This window comes from Ruditapes philippinarum, unplaced genomic scaffold (genome assembly GCF_026571515.1).
Source record: "Ruditapes philippinarum isolate M1 unplaced genomic scaffold, ASM2657151v2 ctg9748_1_1_1_1, whole genome shotgun sequence".
Lineage (NCBI taxonomy): Eukaryota > Metazoa > Mollusca > Bivalvia > Venerida > Veneridae > Ruditapes > Ruditapes philippinarum.
The window spans coordinates 38,150-57,025 of record NW_026851654.1 but is presented as its reverse complement, the minus strand read 5'-3'; the positions used below and the strand labels follow the sequence as shown (position 1 = coordinate 57,025).

The following is an 18,876-nucleotide window of genomic DNA, read 5'->3' as shown; positions in this document are numbered from 1 at the left end:
TGTATATGGCAATTTTTTTTTTTAAAAAGAATTTGGGGACTTGTATGTATTTTTTGTTTTAAAGATAACTATAGCCAATGATAAACCTTTTAAGTTGTGTGAAGAGAAAACTAACAAGTTACCTTATGTATACACTGGCAAGATGAAGGAAACTCCTTCATATTATTTATTAATTGTGATCCTAGTCGTACCTGTAACGAATAGATAGTCAAGGCATTTCTGAGAATATAAAGCCGTGTTTTAAAAGCATAATGAAATCAACGGTAGGTGTAAAGCTTTCCAACATGTTGAAATAAATAATCTACCAAATAATCATGTGATGATGCGATTTCGAGGAGGATTGATACGTGACGCGATATAGTTAATAGTAGAAACGTTTATAGTACTTATGATATAGCTTAGCTTTATATCTTTCCAAAGAAAAATGAATGGTAAATGGAGAATAGATTTGTTATCTTTCTGATTCATATCAACAGCTTCTTTATGTTGGTATTTCCATAGCCAGTGAAAACATGATGAAGCTCCATAGATCTAACAGATGTGTCATGCTCTTGTGGCACACTAGCTTCATATTCTGCACGATAAAATTTGAAACATAGGACGAAAACAATTAAAGTCATCAACAGTGACTCGCAAGTAATGGTTCAGTGAAAACACAAGTAGGGTACAGATCATTAAAATTGTTTTAGCAAGACGGGTACAGTTCAGAAAGTTCGCCTCTATTATTGCTCATCGCCAACAGGCGCATAGCTATTTGTGTTTACTATTTTTTTGTCCATGGACCCGATTTTTATCAATTAATCCCTTCGATTTACAGCTAAAAGTAATTCGGAAGCACATTATCCTTTCGATTTCTATTATGTAAAGTCATATATTGGTCTCCCCTGCGGTGATTCGCAGCATGTCATAACGGCAACACAGCTATAAATAGAAATGACCTTAACATTGAGAAAGTCCGAAAATCTATTTATAGAAGTAGTTTAATTAACCGCTATGGTAATAGAACGAACAGAAGAATGAAATGCAAACATATTCAACCATAAATTGCACCCTTTATAACTTATCGAAAAAAATTTAAAGTAAATTAATAGCTCCCCTGATTATTTAAATCGACCCTGGTGTCCCGAATTTTTGCTATTAGAAGTTGATTCCATTTTGTTTGAAGGCAATCGGTTTTATGGTGGTTTGAGTGGAATGTTGATTTGCCGAATACTGCGACATGTATTTTAACAACAGAAACTTTCGTCGAGGTGTTATGGGTTTATTGATAGGAATGTAAACACACTGGTGGGTCAGACGAGGATTTTGAAGCAATTCAACAAAATAGTAGATTCATCTCCCAATAAATCAATTAACAATAGCTCTTTATTTATAACCTATGTCAAGTAGCTTTTATATCTTTGACTCCCATGAACATGATGTTAGTGAATTTCCTCATACCCTGTGATATCTGTCTAAAATGCAGGTAACAGTCTTTCATTGATAAATAATGTTTCAATATATCATCATGCCATGCAAATTTATTCATGATTTTAAATGTACCATTATTTTTGTTAACGCGTATAACAAACAAATCCTGAATTTGGTCTTTTAGAATTCGTCCCAAATGTTTCATTCCAGTGTGTGTTCTTCTTTCAATATTTATCTGAGACTTAAAAATATAGCTACTGTATCTTAAGTCCAAAGCAATAAAAGAAACCATTTTGCTCAATTTAAAAAGAAATGCCGGTTATATTACAATATTAGTCTCTTTTGCTTTTATTTTTATATGCTGTTTGTATATTTGTTACAATAATAATATAAAACAGACTTTGTTCAATTTGACTACTGTTTTGTACGTTCCAAAGAAAATACATTTAACATTTTTATTTTTTGCAAATGATGAACAATGTCTTTCGTCCGCCCATTCATCTATGATATATATACATGTACAATTCTGGTTAAATCCAATTAACCATTGAAAAGTTTAAAAGAATTTCTGGTCATCAGATGTCTACTAGTTCATCGTCACTTGCTGCATTTCTTGCTTGGACGCCATTCGATGCTTTGCATCAATGCTTTTCTTGTTTAACATGATATACCATTTGGCGCGAAACATGTAACGGGCATTTTGTAAATACAGTCGATTTTGCTTCTTTACATGTGAATTTTAATATTTCCTAAAATGACTAGTTGTTGATATTTGTAGAAAGTGAGAAGCATTATAGGTGAAAAAGAAAATCTTCATGTTTTGATATTTTTCATCATCTTATATTTCTGACTAAAGTAGTGACACAAACAGAACACATTTACAAGTCTTGTAAGTATTGCTTGTATTGGAATAACTTTCCTTACCAAGTAGGCATCAGTGAAAGCATTTTTTAAATTTAATATCTGGCCCCTCTGTCATGGACAGCGCATACGATAAATATAATTATGCAAATTTAAATGATTTACAAAACATCCGGAATAATGACTAGTCCTTAATCTAAATAGAAAATGACTTGTGCGCAGAAATGATTTGGTAAGGTATCTGTAATGAGCACATTTTTGCGCTGAGCTTCTCAATTGCTGCATTGCAGCAACATTTGTACTTGTTTACTATGTTAAATCAATATTCAGAGATCTCTAAACAAGTGTCTGTCCGGTAACATGAGGGGAACACAATAAAGTTAAGATTCAGATATGAGTTATAGTGAAGTTAAACAATATATTTGCTTGTGTAAGCAAAGATAAACTATTTCTTAATATGATTTAAATGTTTACATTACTTCACATATTAAATGCAAGCGTCTTAATAAGTTTTACAAGTCATCCCGCCTGTTTTTACGGAACTGATGTTGAGATCTTCTCACAAGATCCGGTTGGGGTACAAATCGTTTATATACTGTGAAGACAGCAAAATGAAAAAGCTTTTGTTAAATAAAATGAATGACATTTTTCGGGTTTATTTTTAATTAAAAAGCAATTAAATTTACCTGTGTAACTGGTCCTGTTAAATATTTAGATAGATATGCCAAGATCACAGCCAGTATTCCATATACCAACGCTTGAAATTATGAAAGAGGTAAAGAACATAACAAATTACATTATATCATTTAATTTAATTTACTCTTGTTTAATATAAAAGCTAGAATCTGCAAACAGCATACAGGTATGATTATAGAACCTGTTTACCAGTGCATAGTGTTTTTGAACAAAAACAAAACGAAAAACAAACACATTGCTTCACAATTGTAATACAAGTTTGCTGATAATTCTAAGACTTAATAGTTCTTGAATATTCACTCATCTTAAATATTCACTTAAAATATGCAAGCATATAAGACTATGCTTTCCTCTGCCATACTTACACAATAGTTTCAAAATTAACGTCTTTTTGCTTTGCCATCCGTCTTTTAAAGCATTTCCCAGAATATCTTGAAAAGTGTTGGTAGCCATAGAGTTTATACCAGAAGATAGGGAGCTAGAAATGATTAAACGTCATTATTGACATGTTATTATATATAGATTATATCAAGCCATAGAAAGCAATTTAAAGTGAACCTTTTGCAAGCTTTACATAATAGCTTGAACGAATTTGACACATGAGAAGGCTGGAAAAAGGCAAAACCATCGAGTGACAGATTATCTTTATATCAGGTAATATATACCTGTTCGTGATATAAAGAATTATTTTATATTCATGAGAGTAAAATATTAATTTAAAAATATAGGGATATCATCAAATCACGTTTTAAAGAGAGTTTTAGGTAATATATTAAGATTGAAAAATATTTTTTTGTTCAGTAATAAAATTTATAGTATCACCTTAGAGCTCCACTGAATAATGTAGCAAGAAATATGCCAGCAAGTCCTGGAACCCCACTAAATACATTCGCGACGAAATATATCATCAACTAGAATATAAAAGATATGTAGACAAAGCTCAAAACTAAACTACTTCGGTAAGTTCTTTATTTTTTAAGTACTTATTGCATTTCTTATAATCACTGAATTGTTTCCTTCCCTGTCCAATATATATGGTGGCCGGTAGCGTCCATTTTAAAGCCGCAAGAAATTTTACCGTTAGCTTATAACATGTCGTGGGCAATTTTTAAATCCATGTTTTTTGTCGAAGTTGTATAACATAAAATGTATAGAACTCTCGAAATTTTCTGTTACACTTCTGTCGTAAAAGGTCGAGTTTTACGAAAGAAACCGCGATAATTTCTGTCAACATAATAGACTAAGCTACGCAAATAAATATCTACCTTAAGGAGCTGATTGCTGCCATTATAATATGCGATATTTTTTTATGCATACCTTGTAAAAAGTCGAGTGTGAGCATAAAGCCTCGAATTTTTATGCAGGAAAAAAAATTCGGGGCTGAAAATTGTTTTAACTCGCCGCGATATTTGATGAGACCGCTGTTATGGACTAAAAACGTCGCGGCCTGAAATTTTTCTTCTCGACTTTTGTAGGATTTCTAAAACACTTGCAAAAAATATTGCGGATGTCTTTCTGTTTCTCGACTTTTTTATATGCAAACTTGGGATAAAATGTAGTGTCAAACCATAGACACGCGTTTGTATTTTGCCCGCGACATTTTATGTTATTACCCCTCACTTTTTTCGTAATGTTAATTTCCCATAGGCCTCTGGGAGTTATTCTTACTGTTAATGCAAGTGTACCACGTGACCAAGAAATTTATACTGTCACAGGGGTAACAGTATAAAATCTGGTCACGTGGTCTATTTTCTAAATAAAATAAAATTCTCGATTCATTGTTATTTTCGAAGTTTACCACAATAGGGCATCACTATAGTACTATGACCACTCATCAAATTTAGTTGCTTGCACCCTGGAGTGCTTTTCGCGTATCAAATATATTTTTGTTGAATAGTTCAAAGGTAAACATCCGTTATCACTTGAAGTAATTGCAATGCAAATTATTTGTCAAACTAGAACATTCAGACGAGTAAAGGATTATTTAACAATTTAAATCAGTGAAACATTACAGATATGCTGGACAGACATAGGACATCATCGTTATTTTGAAAACACATAGGTCAAAAACAACCCAATGAATATTCTGGATACAGAAGGATCAGATTTCACTGATCATAACCGTATAAATGGGTTTGTGTTTTGTTTTCTAAATAAAACACAGCTTATTGTGTATGTTTATGACTGGTAGATATCACCACTTGCATAAAGAATAAAAGAAAAAAAACTCAAGTAGGCCTACTGTACAGTACACTTAAAACTTGAAAGGTAAGGACAGCTTATTTATTGTTACTCTTGGTTTATTTTTGTTACAGTTAGATTTAGTTGACTATTTCATATGATCACAGTATTTGTTCGGTGTAATTAAAAAAAATAAAATAAAAACAAGAGGGCCATGAAGGCCCTGAAGTCGCTCACCTGTATTTAGGCCCCCGGAGCGGGGCCAGTTTAAACCCCAGGGCTTTTATTTGAACAAACCTGGTAGACACCCATTAGAAGATGTTTCATGCTAAACATCTAAGGTCTAGCTGGTCAAGTTTTTTCTTTACACATATAGTTAAAAACAATGACACACCTGGGGCAGGGCCAGTTTTGACCCAAGGGCTTTTATTTGAACAATCTTTGTAGACACTTACTAGAAAATGTTTCATGCTGAATATCTTAGCTCTAGCTATTCGGGTTTTTTCAAAGAAGATTTTTAAGTTTTTGCTATACACATATAAGGAAAATCAATGTCACCGGGGCTGGGCCAATTTTGACCCCAGGGCTTTTATTAGACACTCACTAGAAGATGCTTCGTACTTAATATCTAAACTCTAGCTATTTGAGTTTTTTCAAAGAAGATTTTTTAAGTTTTTGTTATACACATATAAGGCAAATGAATGACCCCCGGAGCGGGGCCAATTTTGACCCCAGGGCTTTTATTACAACAAACTTGGTAGACACTCACTAGAAGATGTTTCAAGCTTAGTATCTAAACTCTAGCTTTTAGTTTTTTTCAAAGAAGATTTTTTAAGTTTTGGCTTTACACATATAAGAAAAATCAATGACCCCCGGGGCAGGGCCAATTTTGACCCCAGGGCTCTTATTTGAACAAACTTGGTAGACATCCATTAGAACATGTTTCATGCTAAATATCTTAGCTCTAGCTCTTTGGGTTCTCTAAAAGAAGATTTTATAAGTTTTTACTATATGCAAATAGGGAAAATCAATGACCCCCTGGGGCGGGGCCAATTTTGACCCCAGGGCTTTTATTTGAACAGACCTAGTAGACACCTATTAGAAGATGTTTCATGCTAAATATCTTAGCTCTAGGTCTTTGGGTTCTTTAAAAGAAGATTTTTTAAAGTTTTTAATATATGCATATAGGGAAAATCAATGACCCCCTGGGGCGGGGCCAATTTTGACCCCAGGGCTTTTTATTGAACAAACTTGGTAGACACCCATTAGAAGATGTTTCATGCTAAATATCTTAGCTCTAGGTCTTTGGGTTCTTTACAAGAAGATTTTTAAGTTTTTGCTATACACATATAAGGAAAATCAATGACCCCCGGGGCGGGGCCAATTTTGACCCCAGGGCTCTTATTTGAACAAACTTGGTAGACATCCATTAGAACATGTTTCATGCTAAATATCTTAGCTCTAGCTCTTTGGGTTCTTTAAAAGAAGATTTTTTAAGGTTTTACTATATGCATTTAGGGAAAATCAATGACCCCTTGGGGCGGGGCCAATTTTGACCCCAGGGCTTTTATTTGAACAAACTTGGTAGACATCCATTAGAAGATGTTTCATGCTAAATATCTAAGCTATAGGTCTTTGGGTTCTTTTTAAGAACATTTTTTAAGGTTTTACTATATGCATATAGGGAAAATCAATGACCCCCTGGGGCGGGCCAATTTTGACCCCGGGGCTCTTATTTGAACAAACTTGGTAGACATCCATTAGAACATGTTTCATGCTAAATATCTTAGCTCTAGCTCTTTGGGTTCTTTAAAAGAAGATTTTTTAAGGTTTTACTATATGCATTTAGGGAAAATCAATGACCCCCTGGGGCGGGGCCAATTTTGACCCCAGGGCTTTTATTTTAACAAACTTGGTAGACATCTATTAGAAGATGTTTCATGCTAAATATCTAAGCTATAGGTCTTTGGGTTCTTTTTAAGAAAATTTTTTAAGGTTCTACTATATGCATATAGGGAAAATCAATGACCCCCTGGGGCGGGCAAATTTTGACCACGGGGCTTTTATTTGAACAAACTTGGTAGACATTCACTAGAAGATGTTTCATGCCAAATATCTTAGCTCTAGCTCTTTGGATTTTTTAGAAGAAGATATTAAAAGTTTTTTCTATTGGTTGCCGTGGCAACCAGAGTTCTGCATGGAATTAAATTCTTTGAACTATTTTCAAAGGTGACCACCAAAGGAACATTCATGTGAAGTTTGGATGAAATTGGCTTAGTGGTTTATGAGGAGATGTCATTTAAAGTAAAAGTTTACGGACGACGGACGGACGGACGACGGATGGACGGACGCCGGACGAAAAGCGTTCACAAAATCTCACCCTGTCACTTTGTGACAGGTGAGCTAAAAACCTCGGCTACGCCTCGAGTAACAGTATTTTCCACGGGATGGTATTTTTACTGTCTTTCAAAAGGAAACAAACAAAGAAAATCCACTTAAAAAAAAACAACAACAACAAAAACAAGCTTTTCGATATGATGCCTAGTTAAATTTCATGGAGTCATACTGTTGAAATGATACATACAGAGTATACAAATAACATAGTGAATATCTGACATACTCGTATACTTAACTATCTAATATGTAGTTTTATATACATCAGCAAACATGACTTTAATTAACTCACCTGATTTGGATTTGATATTTTGTCACTTTCCAACGGATCGCAAGCTTGTGTAACAAAGTAGGCGTACAAAACAAGTCCAGTCAGAATCAGGATAGATGTAAATATAAAATCAAGCGGAATGTTCAGTAGTGTAGCACTAAATATAAAATATCGATAGTAATAATATTCATAAAATAAACATAACATAAATGTGAAAATCATTTAAATGAATGCATTTTGGAAACAAATAAATAGCAATGCAAATTGATAAATGTTATCGTCAAAGAACTAGATGATATTTGCAGGTAAAACGATGAAATGAAAAAAGTTTTTTACGATGAGTTACTACGATGAGTACATACTATGAAGTATTATGTTACGACGAGTACGTTAAACATTAGGTTGTATGATTTCATTGCATATAATGTAACGATGAGTATATTAAGTAATATGTTACGATGAGTACGTTAAGAGTTATGTGGCAATGTTTGATAACATTTAGTGTTAAGTAACGATGCGTTCAGTAAGATAAGATACTATGGGGTTATGCTATGATGAGTACATTAAATTTTATGTTATTTTCAGTAAATAATTGTTGTGTTACGGTGGGATTTAACATAAATGATCAGAATACCTACATTCGAGCATGCTTCTTTGTTTGTACAGAGGATATCCTTTGTATTGCAGATTGGTTACAACAGTTAGGCAGCCAATTAAACATACCACCTATAACACATCCCCACACAGAATGACGGATCCGAGGGTCGGGATTAATCCTAAACGAAAATGATTGTATTGTATGGACACTTATCGGTAAACGAATATGTGTAATTCCTTTTTAATTAAATTTATATATATATAAATTACTTTAAGAAGAGTTCTGGCATGAAAAGGAATTACACATATTCATTTACCGATAAGTGTCCATTGCATGAAGAGAAAACGATGCATCAATGAAATTAAACAATATTATACAATATGTTTCTAAGCATTACACATTTTAGTAATGTAGCTTTAAATTTACTTTTCCATTTTAAAAATAGATCGACATAAAATCATGCCACAATATCACATGCGTTATTGCAACAATGCTGCGATAGCAAAATGGCAAATATCCGGAAGTTGTCTTTAAAAAAGTAAAAAAAATGGTAGAAGTATAACATTCTTTACATTTTCTATCCAAAATAAGTTATGATCCAATTTTCTTTGTTTAACATTACATCATTTAGCTTCACTGCTTATCACAGAAAGTACATATACTAATTCGTCGCCATCAGCGTTGGGCGGGCCACGCATTGTAATGTCGCATGAAACCCGTACCTCATAAACGTGACCGAATTTTCATGCAGAAGGATTTAACAAATAAACAGGACGACAATACTTACATGTAACATATAAACCAAATATTGCGTATATGGGGTTCAATCTTTTGCCGCATAAAGAGTATTAACTAATCATTAAGTAGGAAGTTAAATAAATTAAGTTCTAAAATGGACATGCCTTTAACTTTGATGACCGTGACGATGCCAAATTTCATTTGCATGTGAATATGTACACAAAAATACATACGTATATATACGTACAGTACATTGTCAGTCGAAATTTGTGTTATTTTTAGTTTGTGACATTGACGTTTTTCACAACTGCTTTTTATATGACGTATTTCAATACTGCACTCACTCAAAACCGTTCACGGGATGCGGGGGAGAAGTGTATGGAGTAGCAGGGCGCAGTGCTTATACGTTTGTAATTATTAGGCACTGTAGTGATTTTATATTTTAATATGTTGCCATGGTAAGTTTATAACCGGAGGGCAAATACATTTAGTGGTGATTTTACCACTAGACCGTTCACCGCATTGCGAGAGATTTACCAGGACTTGGTTTAAAGTCAAAGCCCCAGGGAATGAATTAAAGTGATAACAAACAGCAAGTGCCTAAAAATTTAATCAATAAAAGGAAGACGCCCATAATGACCCTGTAATAGTCATCTGAGTCCTCATTAAAAAAACCCCAATCGGATGACGGTGATGACTAAGACAGTAGTTACTGATAAGGAAATGTTAACTCAACCGAGCCCAAATAGCAAATGTGGACCTCGGAAGACCAAAGCCTTTACCGTACCCGGATGTCCCTTTCTTATAGAGTTAGCAAAAAAGTGTCATTAAATGCTAAGATTGGAGAAAAATTGCATTCCGCTTAGAAGAAAAGCTGACTTTGTAGTTAAATTTTATTCCATATTCAGTGCAATAGCTAACAGATATTGCTTAGCGTTTGCTTAAAATCATGGTAAGGAGAGTTTTGGACGGTCATAACATAGACAGATATTCATAAATACTTGACTTGCAGTCCATAAAATTAGCTTTATCGAACACAATTTTATTTTCTAGTTTAAAGTTCACACTGCCCCTAGAAGATCACTTATATCTACACGGTACATCTTGACATGTCAGAATCTGATCAAGTCCGCAAAAGAAATAGAGAATTACAGGTTACTGTCTTTTGAGAAAGGGTTTCTCAGACGAGGTTAGATATGGTCCTGGAAAGGGCGAGGCTTGCCGAGCCCCTTCCGGACCATATCTAGCCGAGTCTGAGAAATCCCTTCCTTAAAAGACAGTAACCTGTTATTCTTTTTATCATGCCTCTATTATGACTTTGCATCTTATTTTTTTAATTCGGGGCGCTAAATTTCTGAAAGTACGGTAACCACAAGAGGGTTTTACGCCAAAAAGTAGTCCGAGGGTTTTTACCAATAATTTTATAACACAACACAATTTTTGGTACAATCTGTTTTAACAATTTATTTACTGTGTATTATCATTAATATTCAGCAAAGTCAATTAAACAATACCAACAATAAACATCATCAATGCTGATCTGGCGTAGGAACATAGTGTTCTCAAGTCACTGACTGAGAAAGGTTGATGTTCTCAGACAGGCTTTATCAGGCAGTTGTCATAGTAATGGCATGATAAAATGCTATCATTCTAATGCAGCAGCGTCGTTAGGCTGCGTTACATAGCTAAATCACAGTTTAACCTCGGAAGTAGTATCTTGGGGGAAAAACTTTTACTGACTACTTCAGCTTTTTTGCGCTACCAGCAATTTGCACAATCTATGCGCAACATTTTCTTTAAATTACATTGTTAGGCTGGTTTTGAACAAAAGTGTGCACTTTTAACAATATAAAAATAGTGAATGTTAATACTCATCAAATTTCAGGCGATCGCCTTTCAATGACAGCTCATACACATTCGAGAAACTCCCTATCTTAGACACGCCCTGAAAAATCAAAACTGAATCCAACAACATTTATATATTATACATGTATTTTTCAGAATATCATTAGATTCATTCTTTTATTGAATTTGATTTTCCTTAAAGGTAAATAAATTCTTTTAAGATAGAGAAAGATAGGGAACATAAGAATCCCTTAGGAAAGCCCAAAACGAAAAAGTGAAAACGTCGTAGGCTCCGTTTGACTAAGACTGTTTATGGAGGTTAGTGGTAATTGTATCATAGTTCGGAGACCTTTCTGTTGAAAATGTGTCAGGGTTAAATCGTATACATATACATGCACAGTGCGTTAACTGGAGTGCGGGTATTAGTTACCCGCACTCCAGAGCATGCCCATTGATTGGCTCATTTTTGCTGGGGTTTACATATTGTGACGGCAGAGAAAGGGAAAGCGACAGAAATGTCATATTCAGATGTTCGTTCATTGGTTCATTTTTGCCGGGGTTTCATATTGTGACAACAGGGAACGTGCTTTTATGTTTGACTATGATACAAAAGAGAAAGAACACCAAAACACTCGGCAATCTGATTTATACTCGGGGGCTACGCCCCCTCGTACAAATCAGATAGCCTCGTGTTTCGGTGCTCTTTCTATTACTTGGAAACTACCGTTCATGTCCCCTAGCATTGGCTAAACGGTTTTCAACATCTATACATGAATTTAGAAACAACCGCAGATGTGTCCGTACAGCGGTCATCATAAAACCCTCAACGTGACACGTAAGTGTCATCCATGAAAAGCGGCGTATGGTCCCTAAGTAAAATAATGCATGTGCCCTAAACGACCAAACATTGGGTGTACTTAAATAATTAACCACCATCCTCTATGCATTAGATTACTATGTAATTATGTTGAAATAAATAACGTACAATCCGTTCTTGATAATAATTTTTATTATGGTACGATAAATTCGTGTTGGAATACATTGTCTTCTCAAGTTTATGAAAATTATAACAAAATTATGCTGAAGCAAGTCCAGTCGTTTTACAAAACGGATACGGCGTTGGATTTGTAACAAGGAAGGAATGAGATGCTTGTTCCATCCTCGGGTAAGACAAAAGTTTATCGCGACATTGGTCTTTCGACACAACCGATTCAATGTGGGATTAGTAGTCGGTAACTTGCGGAGAAATTGGCTACTACTTGTAAGTTCTCGAAGAAAACTATTCATGCGGACCGACCGATGAGATTTTCAGCACTAGATTACAGGGGTTCTTTTTTTGAAACGTATTCATGGATGAAACAAAAATGTAAAGAAGCGCCGATATTCCTCTAGTATTAGTGTTAAGTGAAACTGGATATTGTAAAATAATTCATTTCAATCTCATCTCACAAGGATAATACATATACAGAGGGACCGCTGACAACTGTAAAAATAAGACAATTGAAGAAATCATATCCATTAATTATCAAGGTAACTAAAATTACGATGGTGGACAAGACATATTATATGTTATTTTGGTTTTTGGCAGGTAATATATCCACATATATCACTCCAAAACCAAAATAATAATTTTATTACCCTTCCCCTGCCGAGTTTAGACGATTTTTTAAATAATCATTGCTGTTTCAAATGAAACGTCGAAATAAGATTCCCTTTAGGATACCTCTTCGTCACAACATGACGTCACATAAATACATGACGTATTTTTCCCGTACCTTACAAAAGTAAACAAGAGAAAAGGAGTAGTCTATTGAACGCACTTTTTTGTAATTAATATCAAGCTTTCACAAGGTCATATTTGTTTTCGATACTGATGGTTATATGTATCATAACTCTACTTTGGTAAATATTTATCATTTGACAGTTAAAAAGTGCTTTTAAATCGGAATTTACACCGCGTAAAATCGAACCGTACGCGCATCATCTCCGCGCATGTTGTTTACAACGTTGGATACCAAACGGGGAAATTTAGTGTGTATATTACCCGTCTAGCTCGGTTATATCAATTTCTTTCGGGTGATCAATATCCAATCAAAAAGGCGGAAAAAATCTGGAAGGGTAATAAATGTATATGTTAACGTCTTAGTGAACTCCAGTTCAACGTCGAGAAATGTTTCGTCATGACCAGACTGTCATAAACAGACTCATTTAAACCAAATCTGCGCTTTTCAACATTTTTGCGCTTGTTTTTATTGCTCTTAAGGGATCTCTGCTTTCCAAAAGTGTTTAAATTTTATGTTGCAAATTATAAAAAAGCATTATAGAGAATAAATAAAAGAAACTTACAAGCACGAGTATGACAGTTATACCGCCATACAGCATCACAAACTGGAAAACGTCCGTCCATATCACTGTTCGCATACCACCCTAAAAACAATGTACTTTAAATGCAATAGTGCTATTTTAGGCTTGATGTTTAGATTGAACTATCGTTTTGCTTAAATATGCTAGGTTTTTATTGGCATAAACGTCAATTTGCCTCGTTTGGTCAGTTTGAAATACAGTTTAACAAAGAGAGAAACGCAATGCTCCGTCTCTTTTTTATTAAAAACATATATTATACATCAAGTGTTTTCTTTGACAAAATGATAATATGCTTCTAACGATTAAATTATGGTTGAAGCAATTATGAAAAATATTAAAACTTCAAGGTAACAATTTTAAATGCCGCTTATTCTAATTCATCAATAAAAGACTTACAATGGATGTATAAACAGTTCCTATACATCCTATTAATACCACCGATAACCAGATTGGAATCCCTGCAACTGCAATGGACATATCAGATACTATGCATAGACAGAGCACATCCGGTAAACAATATTTTATTTCGTTAAACAAACCGATATTTTAGCATTTCTTTACAATATTAATAACATTTTAGATCTATTTGATTTATTCAAATATTTACGCTATAAAGTTCGTTGTATTGAAATGGTTTGCAATTTAACGATATTTTATCATTTTAAAAGGTGTTAGCTATAATAAAACGATAATTTTCTTATCAACTCCTTTAAAACATTTGATAACATAATGATTATTTACAAATGAGAATCTTGTTTTATGATTAATAAAGCAAATACCTGCACATATAGCTCGTTTTTCATTAATTAACTGTTTTTAAATGCTTTGAACTAGACAAATGAAATGACCTTTGTGAAGCTAATAACTTTGTGTTTAAAACACTCAAATGCAAACATTGGATAAATATTATTAAAATGATAAATCAAAATTAATTATAAAAGGGGCAAACAACAAAAGGTTTTACCTGCTTCAAGTGCTAGAGCTGGAGAATACAGCACAACACTAACATAAAGAAGCTGAATAAAATAATATATGCATGGTACAATGAATAAAAATAGCACACTTTTAAAAGACAAAGAGTGGAAAAATACTTGTAGTGAGTTACATGGATAATCATATATTTAAGCTCATATCATTTCATTTTTCTTATATATTTCTAATTCAGTTTCTAATATATTCTATTTCATAACTTAATTATCAACATTGATAAAACAATGAAAATTAAACTTTAATTTGAGAATACGACCGGAATGTATCAAATGTTTGGTGGCTTGCTAATGCGTTTGTTGAATGTCGCCCTTCTTTCTTAATATTTGTTCTCATAATATAAATGTATATCTTATTCTTATTTTTTTATGACTGTATTACATGTATTAAAAGTATTGCTAGAAAATAATGAGCCTACCGTTTGCAGCATACCCATGGTCATGCCAAGCAGCTGGACCCCTCTAGACTTGAAACGGCGCAATAGATACTGTTAAAATATTTCGAAATATATATACAAAAACGTAAAGAACTTTGCATCCTACCTTTAAAAATATTTCGAAACATTATATTGCCTATTCCAGACAATTACTTATTAAATGTTTTTACATATAAAAAAATAACATCCTTATAATTCAAATACCAAAATGCTAACAGGAATAAGCAAAGAGAGAGAAAGTGAAAACATTACCTCATAAGCGCTGGTCAATCTTAACGGATGTATCAACGGTACAATGACAAATGCCTGCACGATATTCGCCAGTGAAATTCCAAATGTTATATAGAACACCATAATGTTATATAAATATACTTCACTTGGTAGTCCAATGATAGATGATGCAGATTGGAAGGTAACTGCCAAAGACAGAGCAACAGGAACAAGATGTATTTGTCTGTTACCAAGAATATATTCCTCTGTAGTCCTTTGTTTTTTAAAAAAGCCATAATAAATACCTATTGCAGAAGATATTGCTAAGAAAAATAGCATAACAACGTAGTCCGCCACGTGAAATTCTAACCGCTTCATTCTTCAACCAGATTCACAAGCAAATAAATTGATAAACACTCGTAACCTAAGAGCTAGCTTATTTACTAACTTGATATAACAGGGAGTTTAATATCCTACATATTTGACATTTCAACTGAAGCATAGAAAAACCATGAAATTTATTCAATGGAAATGATTGTTAATGCATTATGCTACAGCAATTTAAACATTGTGCTTGGAAGGTGGTTAATAAATAAAGCTCATAAGTAATAGAACAGTGGTTAAAAGATCATATATTTGATCTTCAAAATCTGAAAGTTAAATGCCAGTGAATAAAACAAACATTATTTGTATCATAGTTTGGAGACCTTTTTGATGAAAATGTTAAATCGTATATATATACGTACATGGAAAGTGCGTTAACTGGAGTGCAGATATTAGTTACCCGCACTCCAGATCATGCCCATTGATTGGCTTTTTTCTGGGGTTTACATATTCAGGGCTGGGTATCAAAACTGCGTCGTATCCTACAAAATGTAAACATACGCCGCCATCTTGGGACGAAAAAGGTATGTTTCGGTTTATAACTCTTTTTGTTGGAAATGACTGAAAACAACGGGTTTTGTCGTTTTCATGCGAAAAAATTAACCACTCAAGCCTACGGCCTTCGTGGTAAATTCCTACGCATCAAAACTCCAAAACAGATGTTAAATAGCCGATAAACACCTCTTAGGCCGATGTTATTTCTTAATCAAAACACTCGGCAATTGCATTGATACTTGGGGACCTCGTGACAGCCTCGTGTTTAGATGTCCTTTCTATTACAAACCCTTTTTATTATCAATTAACTTTTATCAGAATAATATATGCATATACACTGTATAATCAGTGCCTTCGATTAACCACCACCTTCCTTAACCTACTGAAACAAAAAGTGTTTAGTTTTCGCAACCTATATACAGTCAGTCACATTTCGTGCAGTATGATATTGTGCCATTATTTAATTTTCATATAAAAAAGCACTTAAATTTACATGGACTGTTAAAGATTAAAGCAGGGCAAAACCCTTTCAAATCTTCAGCAAATAAATGGCTAGACTGTTAAGTTAGCTTTCCTTTTTTGCTTAACAGTAAGAGATTTCAATGCCGCTGGCAGGATTTGAACCTATTTTGGTGAGAGTGAAGATGGGTATACTGTGTCACTTGTCCCAACATTCAGCAGACGGGTTAGCTGTACTTGTACTAGAAACACATTATACTTGTTATATCAAAAATCCTTTATTGTAGAACTTTCAAATGCTCGTCTAACTAACTTTAGGACATCAGTTTAAAACGGTAGATAAATCTACATATAAAACCAGAGCAGGTTCATTTGTACATCAAAATGTACCTTTGAATGCAAGGTCGTGTATTAAATCACAACCGTACCCCCATTTAAGAAATGAAAGACCTGACAAGAATAACAATAGCACGGATAAACTTCATTTCATGTTAATTGTTTTAAAGGCCTTACATGTAGATAACTTAGCTAATTAAAGTCTTGTATAATTACTACAACATTTTTAACATACAAGGTACCGCACACTATTATTATATGCATTATCATGTTTTATGCTAGAAATGTTATTCATATAAATAGATCAAATATGTTATGTGGTACTTTTAGTTTCTTCTTTTTGGCCATTTTCAACTTGGGTGGCTTGAATACTGTATAATCACCCTTAGGATATTTTGCCTGCTTCTTAAATTTATCTTTTGACGTCTTATGTGTGAACCTCAGATCCTCTTTCAAAATTCCATTTTATTTAGTTCCGCCCATTGTTTTCTCGTTTAGGGCAAAAGCATTCTTTTACTTGGGGACCATACGCCGTTTTTCATGGAATGGCACTACTGTGTCACATTGAAGGTTCCATGATAACCGCCGTATGAACACATCTGCGAATGTTTCTAAATTCAAAATTTTATCAGTTTCGTGTTAAATGTTGAATTCTGCTAAAGCCGGTGCTAGGGGGCGTGGACGGTATCTTGCACTTTCCAGTACCGTCCATGAACAGACTCAATCAAATCGAGCCTGCAACATTTACAGTTTAGTCGTGTTGGGTTTTTTTAGGGATTCTGTTTTTCTCTATTTTATTGACAGCATAAGAATGCATGAGGTTATAATCATATGTATGATAAGGCTGGGAATCAGAACTACGTCGTATCCTACAAAATGTAAACAAACGCCACTATTTGGGACGACAAATGTATGTTATTGTTTATTTCTCTTTTCGCTGGACATGACTGTAAACCAGATTTATGTATTAATACGCTCCACTATTTTCCGCTTCGTCCGTTATATGTTGCTTGCACATCGTTTTTGTAAAACAAAAGTTAAAGCAAACTTGCAACTCTAAGCGGGCCAGAACTTTTATGAAGTTTTGTGGATACGACGAAGTTCATATTGCTTTATCCATCGTTTTATGCTTCAAATCAATTATATAAAATATAAATTTGCATCATTTACTAAAACTACGAGACAGTTCTGATTCCCAGTCCTGAAGATGTTGAAAAAATATATATTATTATTGCGTCCGTGACATAGCGGTGTTGACTTTAAACCACTTGCTTCTTGCAGCTGTATGTTCGAATCCCGCCAAGGACTCTGGTTTTATTCGTGGGGGAAAGCTATTAAGCTAGATTATGGAACGTCGAAGGTTCTACTCAGGTGTCCACTCATACCTGAAATAATGCATCTAACGTCTTCCTCCACCAATTAAGCTGAAAAGTCGCCATATGACATATACTGTGTTGGTGCGATGTAGCCGCCCTTAAATAAAAAAACAAAAAAAAAACAACAACAACAACATAAAATGATAAAACAAGCGAGGTTTTTACGCACGTGTGAAATAGATGGGAAGGAATGGTCAGCTGTTCAATGCCATCGAATAAAATGCTATAACCCAGATGAATATCTGTCTCGATCTGCGCAGTTGTTGAAATTAAAGGGGAAGCGTTACGGCTTGAAAATTCCATTACGTTCGTACCAGTAGTACTTGTCAGACTGGACGAGTACGCTCAGTCAATGTCGTAATGTGCCAGGACTCCGACACCACGTGTCTTATTTTTATGTTTTCGTATATTTTTATCATGATGGCTTGAAAATTAATTAATTATATCTCAACTAAACGTTATATTATTAACTTTAAATAAGCAAATGACCAACGATAAAACATCAAATTTGAGCATAAACTAAAATACAAAGCAAAATAGATTTCTTCAAAACGAACTTGTTTCCCAGTTTCTAAAAGTCAACAAATGGATATATTGAAAAATTTAGATGTTTTATGACAGTGCACTGCAACAACTCTTACACCAATGCATTTCGTCCAAATGCGAAACAGTCCTTTTAGGTGGAGACAACGTGTTTACGCATGCTTTACTTTAAGTCTGGTTCCACGATATTAAATCTCAGAAAACGACAGACAGTTGCACCACCCATTATTTGTATACGAAGATACGAAAATATTGTCTTTTCATTTGAAGAAAATGTACAATAAATGTTTTG

General features: G+C 34.0%; 1 protein-coding gene across 1 annotated transcript; it reads right to left on the bottom strand.

Moving 5' to 3' along the window:
- Positions 1 to 122: 122 nt before the first annotated feature.
- LOC132735273 (sodium/iodide cotransporter-like) lies at positions 123 to 15,442 on the bottom strand (the record flags this gene model as incomplete). Its single annotated transcript, XM_060722247.1, has 12 exons — positions 15,034 to 15,442; positions 14,764 to 14,832; positions 14,323 to 14,374; positions 13,755 to 13,822; positions 13,341 to 13,421; positions 11,021 to 11,094; positions 8,452 to 8,589; positions 7,835 to 7,970; positions 3,790 to 3,878; positions 3,333 to 3,445; positions 2,958 to 3,028; positions 123 to 191 (listed from the first exon to the last, which is right to left on the bottom strand). Coding segments are annotated over exons 1-12 (1,296 nt in total), but the record flags the coding sequence as incomplete, so codon positions are not given.
- Between the last annotated feature and the right edge of the window lie 3,434 nt (positions 15,443 to 18,876).